Below are 17,710 nucleotides of genomic sequence, written 5' to 3' on the forward strand. Positions count from 1 at the left end.
GCTGGTGTACGTCTGTCATAAAGTACGAACCTACTTTCTATAGAAGCAGCTCGGAGTCGGAGGTGCGCTGTTTTAAGTGAGCGTGTGGTATTGGATTGATGGATTGATTGATCGAACATTGTATTAATGTCCGCCTTGTTTCGAACTGGTTATGCTTAGGCCCTCTTTCGAAGTCGCCCTCTTTCGAAGTCGGTTATGCTTAGAGTTTGGAATCAGGGCTGGTGGTCCATCGCCCTGCTCTAAAGATAAACTCTAAGCATAACCGACTTCGAAAGAGGGCGACTTCGAAAGAGGGCCTAAGCATAACCGGTTCGAAAACAAGGCGGACATTAATAAAATGTTCAATCAATCAATCAATTATTCCAATAACACACGCTCACTTCATTCTTAGATGGCATGCACCTCCGAGTACTTCGAGAAACTTCTGTACTTTCCGCCAATCAGCGCGCTCTCCAGTGGCGGTTCTAGACCATTTTTAGGGGGGCTAAAAAATATATATATATATTTTTTTTTTTTGTAATTACATTTTTGTATGTTTTAGAGGTGGGCATAGATAAATTTTCTTAATCTAGATGAATCTATCTGCAATCCTGGATTTAATCTAGATTAATCTAGATTAAAATGGCAAAAAAAAAAAAAAAAAACCTGCCGAAGGCATTCAAAATACGTGTGTTCTACCCAAATAATGACCAGAAGTAAGTCCTTACTTTTTCTTTCCCCCTTATGTTTCTCAGGCCAGGTGGCCCATTACACCATGAGCCCATCTCCCGTTTCCAAAATGCATTACAGACTGTTTGAAAAAGCTGTTTTGCTATGATAATTGGTAATGAAATATCAAAATAATGTTCAATAAGATGTACTTGAAACGTTAGCTAGCACTATATAACATTACTGACTATTCTGACAGAGAACCTTGTCAAATTGGTCATTAGTTCGATGGTGTTGGTGTAATCAATGTCTGCCCCACTTCCAGTGATGAAGCTAAGCTAGGCTAACGGTCCAGGCGTTCCCTAAGCCCAATGCATGCAGAGAGACGAAAAAGGTATGTATCTTCTTGTCTAACTCCAGGGAAGATGTTAAATAAGCTAATTTCCCAAAATGTTGGAGTTTTCCTTTAAGTATTAAATATTTTTACATAAATGGTTATGGCTTTATTGTTTTAAAATCCCAATAATGTTGTGGGTTCACCAGACACACATATTGGGTGAGTAACCAAAACGCGTACACCACACAAGTATGAATATTACTTGTATGACATGTATCAGCATGTACACATCAAATTAAAACAAATAAAGAACTGGCTATTCATCTACTAATCCTATGGATTATTGAATTATTAACACTTCACTGCTAATAATGCTCAGGAAAAGATGACTGAAAAGACTTCTACCCTTATGCCTTCTTATAAATTTAGCATAGTTATAAGCTTAAGCAGGAAAGTGTTGCGTCAAGTTCAAGGTCATACAATTGTTAATTTTTAATATTAAAAAAATAATAATCTTTTCACGATTACCATGAGAGCCTAACCTCAAGATATCTATAAAAGATTACAAATATTTCCGAATTTTAACCACATATATTCCCGTTTGTTTGATAGTAACTGCCTTTTTATGACAAAAAAGGGGGGCAATGAGAGGAGAGGAGCATGCTGCGGTGGAAGAATCTCCGCCTCTTGGAGCCATGTGACGGTTTCATAGCTGGCAACAACAGCCATAGGACAATTGCGCCACCGTGTGTAGAAATCCGGTAACAGAATTCCTGGAGTATTGCGTTGGTCCCCACCTTGTGAAAAAAGCGTTCATTTTATAATTGTATCGAAAATTAAATGAATGATTGCAGATTAAAAAACAGTGTTTTAACATGGGAGTCAATGGGAGGAAAAAAACCCTTATGGTTAATTGGCAAGCTAAAGTGTATACATTTTTTTAGAGCCATTCTAATGATGACCATTTAACATAATTGTATATATATGGAAAAGAACCAAACTGACCCAATTTCATGACATAATCATCAACACAGCCACCGTTGTACACAGAAACACACACAAAAAAAGGCAAAAAACACGAAATCATTGCTAAGGGGGCAGAAGGTGCAGTGATTTTATCAGCTTGGATACCAAGATTGATGGTTACCTGCTTAATGATGTGGTGGCTGAGAAGGTGAAGCATCTACAGTTTAATAAGATTAATAACAAAATGTGCTATATATAGCCTACCGTCTGCGTCGAATATGAAATAAAGGCATCTAAATGATAAATTTTTTCTTTAAAAAAAAACAAGCTCAATCAAAAGATTCTACATGATTCCAAAATAGTGAAGAAAATGACTTTAGGAAGAACAAAGGCAGAGGCTCTGGTCAAAGACATCCTTGCTCCAAAGGCAGTGGGTGATGTTCTCAAGGCCTTAACATCAGACAAACCCCTCCCATTCTCCATACAGACGGATGCATCTAACCTAACCCTAACCCTAAAACCAAAATAAAGTTAAAAATAAAATAGTTAAACTGCAAATAAAAATGTAAGTAAAAAATAAAAAAATAAAATAAAATAGTTACAAAATCCGCCCATTTTCGCCCCCAAAAAACTGCCAAAACCGGCAAAGATTATTTGCGGCAAATTGGCATCCCTAAGTGCCCCCCTGTGCCCCAGTACACTGCTTGGTCTAAATACGCCCCTGGTGCAGTGTAACCCGACACTTCCTCAAACGGGTTTTCACAGGCAGAGAACGAGCGAGAGGGAGAGAGAGAGAGAGAGAGAGAGAGAGAGAGAGAGAGAGAGAGAGAGAGAGGGACGGCGGGAGGGACTGCAGAAGTGTGTGTAATGTGTGTGCGCCATCTCTCTCCCTCGTCGGGGACACACACAAACTTGACTGCGTGTGTGTCTGGGACGTAGGCATAGTGTAACCCAACACTTCCTCAAACGGCAAAGAACTAGCGAGGAGAGGGAGGGAGAGGGAGGGAGAGAGAGAGAGAGGGACGGCGGGGGGGACTGCAGAAGTGTGTGTAATGTCACGAAAATGTGAGTCTCTCTCTCCCTCTCTATCTCTCTCTCTCCCTCTCTTTCTCTCCCTCTCTCTCTCTCTCGAACGCAGTGAGCGCTCCGTAATATGATCATGATCATTATGATCGACTGGAATAAAAAAAAATAATAATAATAGGTTTACTACTTACATACTGTAGTTGTCTCCTTAATACTGTAGCTGTTCATTAATGTTACCTAAATGTCATAAGTGAATTATATAGAAACAACTCACCCAAATTGACTATTGCACAACTGATTAGACAAAAAAAATCCACCCCTTTACCCCCCCCCGCCCCGCCCCCCCCTTGCCCAAGGCCAGATTAAGACTTCAGAGGCCCCTGGGCCAGATTCTTGTGGAGGCCCCCCCACACACACGTGCACGCACGCACAGTGGCGTTTTTATATGTCACTTTAAAAAATATATAGAATACCGTAATTCCTCTAATAGTAACCCAGGCTTGTATTTGTTTCAACTGTAGTGGATACCAGGCTTGTATTAGGCTTGAGTATTATTGCTGTTTTTACCTCAAACGGAAAACCTCAAACTCTTATGAAGAGGAGAAAAAATACTCAAGATTAGCCACTTGCAGACGGCAGGGTGTGACGTACTGTATATTTTAGTTGATGAAATATTTTTGTTGACTAAATATTTTAGTTGATGAAATATGTTTTCATTCAGTGTCACAGTATGACATCGATCTCCAAAATAAGAAAAAAAATTAAATAAAATGTGGGGCCTCTAGTGACGAGGGGCCTCCAAAAATGTTTAAAATAAAAGTTAAAAAAAAATAAACAAATATTTGGGGCCTCTAGAGACGAGGGGCCTCCAAAAATGTTTAAAATAAAAGTTAAAAAAAATAAACAAATATTTGGAGCCAAAAGAAAAGAAAATAAAAGTTAAAAAAATAATAATAATAATTTGGGGCCTCTAGTGACGAGGGGCCTCCAAAAGGCCTCTAGTGACGAGGGGCCTCCAAAAGGCCTCGAGTGACGAGCGGCCTCCAAAAAAATACAAAATTTAAGTTAAAAAAAAAAAAAAAAATGTGGGGCCTCTTGTGACGAGGGGCCTCCAAAAGGCCTCTATAGTGACGAGTGGCCTCAAACAATAAAAAATTAAAGTTAAAACAAAATAAAAAGAAAATGTTGGGGCCTCTAGTGACGAGGGGCCTCAAAAAAAATAAAAAAATAATAATAATTTTTAAATACTTTTTTCTTTTTTTTTGATGCCCCTCATCACTAGAGGCCCACGGGTTAATCCGGCCCTGCCCTTGCCTGACCATGGCATTTAGTGAAATTATGCTACTGCTCTAGGGGCTGAGCCCCCCCTAAAGGTCTTATGCTAGAACCGCCCCTGGCTCTCTGTGTGGCTGCCACAGGCTTGCCCCTTGAGAGGATTCCCCGGCGCTGCAGCTGGACCCTACCCGTTTTAGGTGCGCCATCGAGTGCACCGTCGAAATAAATCATTTCCGGTGATGATGATGATGTTGATGGTGATGATGATGTTGTGGGTCGTCAATATCTAACGTTAGCCAGCAAAACACAATTTAAGGTAACGTTAGCGCTGTTAGTGTCACGGTATGTTTATTAATATAGATGCCATTGTATATCTTGTGATGAGTATTCGATACTATTGACAGTTGTATACAAATAGTGTCCCAATTTTAGTTGACAACGGTTGGGTTGCAGTGAAACTGTTGCTAGGGCGTAGCTAGGACTACAGTTAGGGTTTGATACAGCAATGCAGTTTTCTGAATGAATGAATTAATTAAAACTGTATTTAACAGATTGCAGAATGGGTACAGTACAGTACGGCTCAATACACACACTTGTTAAGGGGATGCAGACCAGAGAAAGACTTTCGTCTTGTTTACATCAGGGTCCCCCATTTTCAATTCATAGTCCAAACAATGATGTCTTGGTCTGTGAGTAGTACTCTAGCAGCCAAAAGAGCCCGTGTTGTTCACATGTTTCGTTTTGGTCTGATGTGTGGGTGGAGTTGAGTGGGGATACAGTACAGTTTCTTCGTCAAATGTAGGTATATACTCTCTTTTTTAGACTCTTTTTGTATCACAAACAGTACTGTATATTTGTATATCTGGTATGTCATAAATGTCTAGATGCAACAGTACTGTCTACCTGGCTGTATGTCATGTATGTCATATATGTTATGATGAATTGAAAATGGGGGACCCTGATGTAAACAAGACGAAAGTCTTTCTCTGGTCTGCATCCCCTTAACAAGTGTGTGTATTGAGTTGTACTGTATTGTACCCATTCTGCAATCTGTTAATAAAATGTTCAATCAATCAAGATGGGGGGGTTGCTATTGCTGGCCACACCTCAGGCTCTACAAAGAGATGTACAAACTCTTAACTCGCACGTCGGACCAAAACAAAAAAATCGAAACAAAGTTCCCAGAGGTCGCTGTTGTCATTCACAATGATTTTATTAGTCTTATTATTGTCATCATACAGCACAAACGGTACAACGAAAAGAGGGTTGGCATCCAACCAGAGTGCAAATGTAACGGTAAAGTGTAATTGTACAGGTGATTAAACTGGGTATAAAATATATAAGTGAGTACTACTACTGAGTAATGGTGCTAATCAGATGTATGCACAGAGTTGTATTAATATACAGCGATACAGGTATAAAGACACTATGGTAGTAGTCATACTGGCATACGGCAGCGTAACTAGTAAGACCAAACACGTCAGACCAAAACATGAAAAATGTAAACAAAGTGCAATTCCACCACCAAGAGGGGCTATTTTTCCCAGAGGTCTCCGTTTGACAGATTCTGCCCTTTTTTAAATCCCACTTCTATGACGTGACGTCACACCCACAGTGATTTTATCCCATTCATTTGACCTGTTGATTTGAACTCCCAGAACAATTGACAGTGGTCTTCAATGAGAGTGGACCAGGCAGCACAAACCTCCACCATGGAGGACACAAAGTCAGGGGTGCCGGCTGACGCGGTGGGCCGGCGGGTGGCATGTGACGGGGAGCGGGGCACGGTGCTGTTTGTGGGCACTGTTCCACCCACAGCAGGTGAGATATATATATAATATATAAGGTTTTTCACTGTTCCACCCACAGTTAGTGGGTGGGAAGTCGATGGGTGGTAATCTGGACGTTGTGGACAGCGACTCCTACAGGTCGGTTGGGGGACGCCTGCACAGCAGAGAAAAGGAAAATGGCGGGGGCAGTGTGAGCCTCCCACACGTTACTCCTCGCCAAATGAGAGTCCGCGCTGGCAGGCGAATAGATGTGACAGGCTGCCTCCTCGTGTACCGGAGGGGACACGTGATGCAAGGCTTCTATCCTCCCTACGACCGGCCAGTGGGGGGCACATGCGAGCAACGTTCAAGACCGGGGAGGGGAGAATTGGCACGGCTAAATTGGGATGGGAGAAAAATAGAAAAAGAGGAGAAAAAAGTGGAGAAAAAAAAAAGAATGGTACAATGACATTTTAAATGCAGCCCTAGGTGCTAACAGTCACACAGTCCTAGATAATAACAACACAGTCCTAAACACAGTCTTAAAATAATAAAGACAAGAGTGAGACATAAACAAGGGGGGGGGGGGGGGTATAAAAGAAAATTGCACTATCCCCCTGGTGTTGTGTGTGTGTGCGGGGGGGGGGGGGGGTGCAGGGGAGATTGTATATCAGTGTTTCCCATTAATTCCATAGACTGTGACACAGTTTTATAATGGACCAAAAAAATATATATATATATTTTTTTTTTTATTTTTATTTTTTTAAATATAAAGTTTGCCAATAGGGATGTATCAGTAGTATTGGCAGTGGTAGTAGTCGTAATAGTAATCTAGATACTTTTTTTTATTTTGCTCTCAAAGTGCACCAAATTGGTGCCAACCTGCTCATCGGGAGCAATTAGGGGTTAAGTGTCTTGCTCAAAAGGACACTTCGACAGTGACATGCTGCCCGGGAGGAGTGGGAATCGAACCAGGAACCTTCAGATTACCAGATGACCGCTCTACCTCCTGAACCACTGTCACCCCTAATATATGTCTTAGTCTCAGTTCATTTTAATGTTATAACACAAACGGTTGCAGGTATTTCCCCAGGATGTTCAAACACGGTGGTGCTGAGTCTCAACTAGGGGGTGGTCTCTGGAGGGGGGCTGTGGCAACTTAAAAACATAATTTAAGGGGGTGCCTGGGTAGCGCAGTGGACTAAGCACTCGTCTACCACCGCAGAGACTCTGGGATCGAATCGAGTCAGCGGTACCTCCGGCTCGGTCAGTCGTTCCCTACTAACACAATTGGCAGTGTTAGCGGGTGGGAAGCCGGTGGGGTGTGTGTGTACTGGTCGTTGTAAACAGCGACTCCTACTGGTCGGTCGGGGCACCTGTTGAGCAGGGAGGGAATCTGGGGGAAATGACGTGAACCTCTGCACGCGTTACATTCCCCCAGTGAGAGTCCTTGCCGTCAGGTGAAAAGAAGCGGCTGGTGACTCCACATGTATCGGAGGAAGGCATGTGGTAGTTCTACACCCTCCCCAGGCCGACAGTGGGGCAATGCGCGCAACGACCAGGAAGGGAATTGGCATAACGACTAAATTGGGCTGGGTGAAAAAAATACAGAAAGGCCAAAAATAAATAGAATAAATAAAAAATAAACATAATTTAAATAAAATAGCTAACCAAATAGGTTCCAAATAAGGAACTCTTTGGATAGGTGTAAGCTGGCCCCAAGCTTTCACTGCAATATTTTTGTAACCCTTTCACTACCACTCCACCAAAGGGTTAACCCTTTCACTGCGACACTACAGAAGGATAACCCTTTCACTGCCACACGACAAAGGGTTAACCCTTTCACTACCACACTACAGAAGGTTAACCCTTTCACTACCACACTACAGACGGTTAACCGTCTGTAGTGTGGTAGTGAAAGGGTTCAAAGTAATATATAATTTTTTAACACATGGTGGCGCTGGCGCATAGTAACATTCTTTAGGGAAAGCCCTGGGTTGGCTCGCTCACCCACCTGACTTGCGTGCTGCACCCGTGATTGCTTGATACTAGGGGCTGGGCAACATGATGACGGATGTCAACTATCGTCCAATCGCGGGGTCTTTTTGATACCATTTGAATTGTGATACCCAATCCTCTTGACCCGGATTAACGCTGGCGGGCAAATATCAATCGGATTCCTGACGAACTGATTCCTGAAGTATGTGAGGAAGCCCTCTGTATCTGTACCACCACCCACGACCCCACAGCCATGTTATTGTTTGACTAAGCAGATATCGTTCGTCATATATATATTGATATTGAAAAGTCCTTCTAAACGCTGTGATATGGATTTTCTTTCCCATATCGCCCAGCTCTACTTGATACTGGTATTTAAATAGTTGGACAATGGTGGAACGAACTTCACACCGCAGTCGGCAGGACTGCAGAAACCCGCCCAATCTTCCATCATCGACGGAAAAAACACACTTCTTCAATCAATATCTGAAATGACAAAAATGTAAATAAATAAATACATAAAAAAAAAAAAAAACTAACCTTTGTACTATCTTTGACTAGTATGCACTCTGCTACTAAGGAATCTACCGTGCCTATACTACTACTACCTACTATGCTAATATGCACTCAAGACTGTAGCACTCAAGTTCAACACTGTTTGACGAACAATGTTACCCTTCCTGCTGAAATGACTGCATGTAAACGTAAAGGCTTCTCCTCTTGTGTGTGACCAACCGAAGGGCTGTGGCTTGGCGTGGAGTGGGACAACCATGAACGGGGCAAACACAACGGCAGCCACGAGGGAGTCCAATATTTCACATGCAGGTACAGTATATATATGTATACAATGGGGGAAATAAGTATTGAACACATCAGCATTTTGTCCCGTAAATATATTTCCAATGTGGCCATTCAAGTGAAATATTCACCAGACTTTGGTATTAACTCAGGGAATCCAGACAAAAAATCTAAACATAAATAAAGTTATGTGTAATAAAGTGGAATGACATAGGAAAAAAGTATTGAACACACTAACTGAAATTAATTCAATACTTAAGTGAAGAAGCCTTTGTTTGTAATGACAGCTCCAAGGATGCTTTCTGTATTATGTAACTAATCACCCGCAGTATTCGGGTGTGATTTTGGCCCATTCCTCTACACAGATTGTCTTTTAAATCTTGAAGATTGCGGAGGGGCCTCTTGTGAATCTGGATCTTCGGATGCTTTCACAAATGTTCAATTGGGTTTAAGTCAGGTGATTGACTGGGCCATTCCAACAAGTTGATTTTCTTTCTCTGAAATCAACTGCAAGTTTCCTTTGCTGTATGCTTTGGATTGTTGTCCTGCTGGAAGGTCCGCCCACGTGTCATCCTCAGCATCCTGGTGGATGGCAGCAGGTTCCTCTCAAGAATCTCTCTGTACATGGCTCCATTCATTGTTCCTTCAATGATATGAAATCTGCCAGTACCAGGAGAGGAGAAGCAGCCCCACACCACGATACTTCCACCTCCAAACTTCACTGTTGGTAGTGTTATTCGGGTAATGTGCACTGCCATTTCTCCTCCAAACATGGTGTGTTGTGTGACAGCCAGAAAGTAACATTTTGGTCTCATCTGACCAGAGTACATGCTCCCAGTAATTCACGGGCTTGTCCAAATGTTGTTAGGCAAACTTTAAACAAGCTTCAACATGTCTTTTTTTCAGTAGTGAAGTCTTGCGGGCTGAGCGAGCACAGAGGCCATGGCGGTGGAGTGCATTGCCTATGGTCCTTTCTGTCACAGTTGTAGTCAGTGTTGCGTTGTTATTATGGGCTGAGCCGCCACGCAGGATAATGACGCCGCGCGCACGCGCGCGCGGCCCCGCGCGCATGCGCATATGTTCCCTCGCGCACAATAATACACTTTGTTTGTATAGCCTTTCATACAGAAACTGCAGCTCAAAGTGCTTCACAACAGAATTAAGACAGGCATAAAATGAGCACATAAAGTGCAGACATATAAAATCAGTTTTTCACATTAGGATCTAACATCCCAACAGGCAACCTTGTTTATGGTTTGATTCAGTTTTAATATAAATAATAAAAATAAAGAGAAGATTAATTAATTATCTACTCAGTCCCGAAGTTTGTGATGTAGATATGGAATGTCCCGGGTTGCTGCTGTTTGCAGAGTGTGTTGTTGTCCGGGGGTGAGTGGTGGTGGGTGGGGGGTTGAATCAAAACAGTTGTCAATTCGGAATTGACGGCTGTTTTGATTTGGCCCTTCGTTCGCCGTCGTTCACCTTTGGACGGCGGTGCACTCTGTGGGCAGCGGCAACTTGGGACGTTCCATATTTACATCACAAAGAGTCCCAGACTGGTTGAAGACACCAGCCTATAGCGGCTATTGTTATGATAATGCGAGGTAGCGCCGGGGCCCGGGACTCGGCAGGTAAACACGAGCCGAGCCGAGCGCAGCGCGTTCTCGCGAGCGCGTGCATGTGCGTGCACGCGCTTCTGCTCAAATCTTTAATACTCAGTGAGGTACCACTGAGTGGTACCCCGTGCCATGAACAACGCATGCCTGGTTGTAGTACCTGCTGCCTCCAAGTCTTTCTGGAGCTCTTTCCTAGTGGTCCTTGGCTCTCTGGCTACTCTTCTAAGTATCCTTCTGACTCCCTGATCAGAAATGTTGCGAGGAGCACCTGTGCATGGCCGGTTGATGATGGAGTGATGTTGCCCCCAATGGTGCTTACTGGAAGATTCTGAAGTTGTGAAATAGCCAATTCTATTTTCATGATTTGCAACAATCTGTTTGTGAAGGTCTTGAGAGCTCTTTGCTTTTACCCATCATTTGATGTTTCTTGTGTGGCACCTTGGTAACAAAAAAAATACATTTTATAGCCCATTAATATATTCTAACCCAGTTGACATTATTAGCACAGATAGGAGGTAGAGTTGCCTCCTAATTAGCTTTGGTTTTCAGCTAGTTCCTTGCATTTGCATGTTCTTGGTATCTGATTCTAGGGACATCTATGGATCTCGGGGAATGTATTCCCAGTGTCAGAAATACTGTGTCTGTTACTAGGCTTGAGTAAATTGTAATGAACCAAATGAGAATATCAATAAAAAATGTGTTATCTTAGACTGTGAATAACACCATGTTAAAATTGACCAGACCTGAAAAATCTAAGCAAATGAATAAATGGAAGATGATTAAACAGAAGGTTTTGTAGATACAATGCTGAATTCTGCCATCCGGACACATGCCATTTGAAATATGATTATAGAATATAGAATATCAGGCCTAAAATGGTTATGCGATTAATTAATTACAAATCCTGTAATTAATTAGATAAATTTTTTTAATCGCCTGACGGCACTAATAATAATATATTTGATTTGTAATATATATATATATATATATATCCTAAACGCAGGCACCCTACGGGAGGCTCCTTCGTGCGTCCGAAGAAAGCCAGCTTCGGGGTGGACTACCTGGCCGCCCTGCAGGAGCGCTACGAGGCCGACGTCCAGGAGGTGATGGAGGCGCAGCACTCCTTCTCCACCATCTCCAAGACCTCCACCAAGACCCTGGAGATGGTCGGCATGGAGCGGATCTCCAAGCAGCAGAGGTACAGTGGGGAGGTGGAGGCCTCGCGCGTTGGAATATTTCTCTCTTCCAGTATGGCCGCCGGTAACCACTTAAAAAAATAAAAACGACCATGTTTCTGTGCATTGGTAGAGTAGGTAAAATAACGGGAAAAGCATGATATTCAAAAATAAATAATAAACGACTAACCATAACTCTCCATAAAACGACTTTGTACTGTCTTTTACTATTATGTATTTAGCTATTTAGTCTAATGCAGTGGTTCTCAAACTATGGGTCGCGACCCAAATTGGAGTTGCGGGTAGGTGACAGGCGCATTGGCAAGTAAAAGAAAAATGATAATAATTGTTCTATTTTTTTTTATGTTCTGGCAACATATTTTGGCTAAATATGACTCGTTTTAGAAATGTGTATTGATAACATAGTGCTGTAATTACATTTTCTAATAAATATACATGATAAAGTTCAACAACGTGTGCTTTTATTTTGATATTCCTTAATTCCACGTTTGAAATTACGCGATACATTAACACTTTCAGTGCCTTTTGATTAACGTTGATTTACCCCGTTGAATGCCACCATCCACTTCAATGATAGCGATAAAAACGCATAATCTCTGTCTTAAATTATGGCTACAGTATGTGTCTAATCTGCCCGTCGCTTATCAATGACTCATTTGCAGTCAACATTGTCAAAACGGATTGTTTTTTTATCGGGTCATTTTCGTTTTATAGCATTTTTAAAAGCCCTCGTTTTCAAGGAAAATATAAAGATTCCATGATAAAATACATTTACTGGAATATTCTAGAATACACAAAAACTTTGTAATTTTTCGGCCTATTTATGAATCGTTTTCAAATAAACGTTAGATTATCGATAGTATATGTGTACATATGCACGCTATAGATGCGAGCTGAAAAATCGATTCTCTTATTTCCTCATCAGCGATCACAGCCAAATAGCCACATCACACATAGGGGACATGCTGTTATCTCAGCGAATACAGCTCCGATTACCCCAAGACTGGTAACATAGACTCCTTACCTTAGATCAGATGTTCTCCAAAAAGATTATTCCAATTCCTGATCGCCATTCCAAATATCGATCATGCTTATTGATTGATTATTGGCTGCTGTAAATATATATTCCAGGCTGATTTCCGTCCCGCGATCACTTCCATGTTCATCAGACGGCTCGCCAGCACAAGGAGCCAGTTGGCTCCACCCCTACAGATCTACAGATCCCAGGTCAGTCTAAGCGACTGACCTCTGCAGTTACACAGGGATAGACGATAGGGGGCGCTTTTTTTCCAATCTGAGCTCCTGTAGGGGCTGGTGTACCAACGGGAGACTCGATTGATTAAATATGAATTCAGATCGTTAATAAAAAAAATTAAAACGATATTTGTCGTCGTGGGCACTCAATGGGGGGGCTGATAAAACGATATGTCGTCCGTGGCACTGAAAGGGTTAAGTGTGGGGTCCCCAAAAAAAATCCTAAATAAAATGGGGTCGCGGTATAAAAAAGTTTGATAACCCCTGCTCTAGACCTTAGTAGTAGTAGTAGCAGTAGTAGCGGCAGAGATGGGGACAGCTTATGGCGCTGAAAGTGTTAATGTATCACGTAATTTCAACGTGGAATTAAGGAATATCAAAATAAAAGCGCACGTTCTTGAAGTTGATCATGCATATTTATTAGAAAATGTAATTACAGCACTATGTTATCAATACACATTTATAAAACGAGGCATATTTAGCCAGAATATGTTGCCAGAACAGTAAAAAAAAAAATTACTTGCCAATTTGGGTCGCGACGCGTAGTTGGAGAACCCCTGGTGTAGCGGCCTCTGCCTGGGTCCGCTTCTAGTGGCAGTCGGGGAGGTATTCCGTACGCGCTTTATCCAAAAATAGTCTGCACACTTTGAGTTCCGTTGTCAGATACCACAGATATCCGATTTATTTAGAAAAAGTATTTTTACATTGAAGATGGGACCAAAGCGATCCAAAACGATCAGAAGCGTTCCTATAAGCTATCCAAAGCGTGGTTCTAAGCGGTCAGAAAACTGTGTGCCCTTTCCCCGTTCTACACCCCCCAGCTGATTCCCATCACTAATTTATGTCCTCGGCTGCGCCGTGGCTGATCCGCCTGACAGGTGAACCACCCACAGTACAACTGAGTTCATTCAATTGGCTACACAGATAAATCATAACATTCACATAAATCATATCCTTCTATTTGAAATAATAATAATAATAACCTAAACACTCATGGCCTTTACACCGGCCCCTAATTGTGTCTACACAATTACAAAACAAATAACATGGTCAGGTGAGTGTTCATTATAGCTGGCAATTCTTCTTCAAAAGTCCATATTTCAGTCGTCTGGACATTCCTTGTCACAAAATATGTGATGTAATGTCGTGGTTTCCTGTGTTCAGGCGGCAGTGTGTTGTTCCTCCACAGGATGGAGTCCCTCACCACGGTGGCTCTGCGCAGGTGTGAAGTCTGTGGACCAGGACCTGAGAATGAAATACGGGACAACACTCCTGGTATCCTGTCACACGTCTCCTCCTCCCAAGTAGAAATGCTCCGTTAAGGAACAAAATCATCATCGCCATTACTATAACTTTATTTGATAAATCTTGTTTATTTGCACTTTTACAATTTACAAATTTCACAAAAAATGTTATAGGGAATCAAACGTAAACACCCACGACATTTCAAACACAGACGACGCAAAAAAAAAAGTCTTAAAAATTTCTTGAATATGATTTTGAAACTGGAAGTTACTTCTATGTAGTGATACCTTGTTTTAATGTGTTTGGTGGTAAATGTCCAGGCTGTAAAGTAAGCAGTATGATACTAGTCCATCAGTTCCTCCAACAATTCATATGAATTACTTCTTTCATAGTCATTTTCCTTCATACTTTTATTTGCCAGTATGGCTGTGAAATATCGATCAAATTCTTTTCAAAGTGGTCTTAAAAAGGTCTTCAAATTAACTTGTTAAAACTAGGGATGTTCGATATTGGCTTTTTTACCGATATCTGATATACCGATATTGTCCAACTCTTAATTTCCGATACCGATATCAACCGATACCGATATATGCGGGGTTCCCCCCCCCCCCCACATTAATTTCAGGTAACTAACTTTGCATATCTCTTATTTTTTTGTTGCAGCCTCCCCCCCACCCCCTTCCCTCAAAAGGATTTAGCTTTTTGTTCAGGCTGCTTTTGTATATAATAATTTGTTCTTACTAGCTTGCCTGTTTAAATACAATGTAATGAATACATTTTTTAAAATTATTTTACAGATAATTTCCGATATTACATTTTAATGCCAATATAATATCGGACATCTCTAGTTGAAACCTGCAGGAACCTTTGATCCCCCAGACCGGCGAGAAAACTCTGGGTGGGAAAGTGAATGAATAACGATCCCTCGATACTAACCACTGAAGTGCCCTTGAGCAAGACACTTAACCCCCAACTGCTCCAGTGGAGCTCCTAGTGGTCAACAGCGTCAAACTGTGGTTGTACTGGGCAGCTCCTAGTGGTCAACAGCGTCAAACTGTGGTTGTACTGGGCAGCTCCTAGTGGTCAACAGCGTCAAACTGTGGTTGTACTGGGCAGCTCCTAGTGGTCAACAGCGTCAGACTGTGGTTGTACTGGGCAGCTCCTACTGGTCAACAGCGTCAGACTGTGGTTGTACTGGGCAGCTCCTACTGGTCAACAGCGTCAGACTGTGGTTGTACTGGGCAGCTCCTAGTGGTCAACAGCGTCAAACTGTGGTTGTACTGGGCAGCTCCTACTGGTCAACAGCGTCAAACTGTGGTTGTACTGGGCAGCTCCTACTGGTCAACAGCGTCAGACTGTGGTTGTACTGGGCAGCTCCTACTGGTCAACAGCGTCAGACTGTGGTTGTACTGGGCAGCTCCTAGTGGTCAACAGTGTCAGACTGTGGTTGTACTGGGCAGCTCCTACTGGTCAACAGCGTCAGACTGTGGTTGTACTGGGCAGCTCCTAGTGGTCAACAGTGTCAGACTGTGGTTGTACTGGACAGCTCCTAGTGGTCAACAGAGTCAGACTGTGGTTGTACTGGGCAGCTCCTACTGGTCAACAGCGTCAGACTGTGGTTGTACTGGGCAGCTCCTAGTGGTCAACAGTGTCAGACTGTGGTTGAACTGGGCAGCTCCTAGTGGTCTACAGTGTCAGACTGTGGTTGTACTGGACAGCTCCTACTGGTCAACAGTGTCAGACTGTGGTTGTACTGGGCAGCTCCTAGTGGTCAACAGTGTCAGACTGTGGTTGTACTGGACAGCTCCTAGTGGTCAACAGTGTCAGACTGTGGTTGTACTGGGCAGCTCCTAGTGGTCAACAGTGTCAGGCTGTGGTTGTACTGGGCAGCTCCTAGTGGTCAACAGTGTCAGACTGTGGTTGTACTGGGCAGCTCCTAGTGGTCAACAGTGTCAGACTGTGGTTGTACTGGGCAGCTCCTAGTGGTCAACAGTGTCAGACTGTGGTTGTACTGGGCAGCTCCTAGTGGTCAACAGTGTCAGACTGTGGTTATACTGGGCAGCTCCTAGTGGTCAACAGTGTCAGACTGTGGTTGCACTGGGCAGCTCCTAGTGGTCAACAGTGTCAGACTGTGGTTGTACTGGGCAGCTCCTAGTGGTCAACAGTGTCAGACTGTGGTTGTACTGGACAGCTCCTAGCGGTCAACAGAGTCAGACTGTGGTTGTACAGGGCAGCTCCTAGTGGTCAACAGTGTCAGACTGTGGTTGTACTGGGCAGCTCCTAGTGGTCAACAGTGTCAGACTGTGGTTGTACTGGGCAGCTCCTAGTGGTCAACAGTGTCAGACTGTGGTTGTACTGGGCAGCTCCTAGTGGTCAACAGCGTCAGACTGTTGTTGTTAGGGATGGGTACCTTTCACATTTGAATCGATACCGGTACCCAACGGTACCTTTTTTCGGTACTTTAGTCTCAAGAAATTTAATTTACCTACCTCAATCGTAAAAAAAAAAATCCAAACTTCAAATAACTACAATTTCGACAGTTTTCGGCTTGTCATTGCTCCGACTGCTTTGTTGTTGAATCAAGTCAAATCCTAGGTAAGCATATATTGTGCGTGTGAACGTTGACATGAAAATAAAAAAGTAAAAAAAATAAAAATAAAAGTAAAAAATAATAATAATAATTTTTTTTTTTTTTTTTTTTTTTATCTTTTTTTTTTGTTTCTCACTTGATTCGATACTCGGTAGTACCGACGTGTTTCGGTTCGGTACCTCAAAAGTACAGAATTCGGTACCCATCCCTAGTGGTTGTACTGGGCAGCTCCTAGTGGTCAACAGTGTCAGACTGTGGTTGTACTGGGCAGCTCCTAGTATCTCTGGCCCTTTAAACTCTCCTTAACGTTCCCTGTCAGGACCTTTAAACTCTCCTTAACGTTCTCTGTCAGGACCTTTAAACTCTCCTTAACGTTCCCTGTCAGGACCTTTAAACTCTCCTTAACGTTCCCTGTCGGGACCTTTAAACTCTCCTTAACGTTCCCTGTCAGGACCTTTAAACGCTCCTTAACGTTCCCTGTCGGGACCTTTAAACTCTCCTTAACGTTCCCTGTCAGGACCTTTAAACTCTCCTTAACGTTCCCTGTCGGGACCTTTAAACTCTCCTTAACGTTCCCTGTCGGGACCTTTAAACTCTCCTTAACGTTCCCTGTCGGGACCTTTAAACTCTCCTTAACGTTCCCTGTCAGGACCTTTAAACTCTCCTTAACGTTCCCTGTCAGGACCTTTAAACTCTCCTTAACGTTCCCTGTCAGGACCTTTAAACTCTCCTGTTGGGACCTTTAAACGCTCCTTAACGTTCCCTGTCAGGACCTTTAAACTCTCCTTAACGTTCCCTGTCGGGACCTTTAAACTCTCCTTAACGTTCCCTGTCGGGACCTTTAAACTCTCCTTAACGTTCCCTGTCGGGACCTTTAAACTCTCCTTAACGTTCCCTGTCAGGACCTTTAAACTCTCCTTAACGTTCCCTGTCGGGACCTTTAAACTCTCCTTAACGTTCCCTGTCGGGACCTTTAAACTCTCCTTAACGTT

The 17,710-nt window shown here is 42.7% G+C and overlaps 1 protein-coding gene across 3 annotated transcripts in view; it reads left to right on the forward strand.

Annotated features, from left to right (window-relative positions):
• Positions 1-630: 630 nt before the first annotated feature.
• tbce (tubulin folding cofactor E) overlaps positions 631-17,710 on the forward strand; it is a 58,205-nt gene continuing 41,125 nt past the window's right edge. For 2 of the 3 annotated variants that reach the window (XM_084318807.1, XM_084318809.1), the window contains exons 1-5: positions 4,493-4,568; positions 5,911-6,073; positions 8,760-8,844; positions 11,437-11,631; positions 14,073-14,158. In XM_084318807.1, coding sequence (XP_084174933.1) covers positions 5,932-6,073; positions 8,760-8,844; positions 11,437-11,631; positions 14,073-14,158 — 508 coding nt within the window. In that variant the 5' untranslated portion in view covers positions 4,493-4,568; positions 5,911-5,931. Of the gene's footprint in view, positions 696-973; positions 1,043-4,492; positions 4,569-5,910; positions 6,074-8,759; positions 8,845-11,436; positions 11,632-14,072; positions 14,159-17,710 lie in introns of those variants that run through there. The other variant, XM_084318808.1, reaches the window with a different exon arrangement.

This window comes from Notolepis coatsorum, assembly GCF_963971535.1.
Source record: "Notolepis coatsorum genome assembly, chromosome: 7".
Classification (NCBI taxonomy): domain Eukaryota; kingdom Metazoa; phylum Chordata; class Actinopteri; order Aulopiformes; family Paralepididae; genus Notolepis; species Notolepis coatsorum.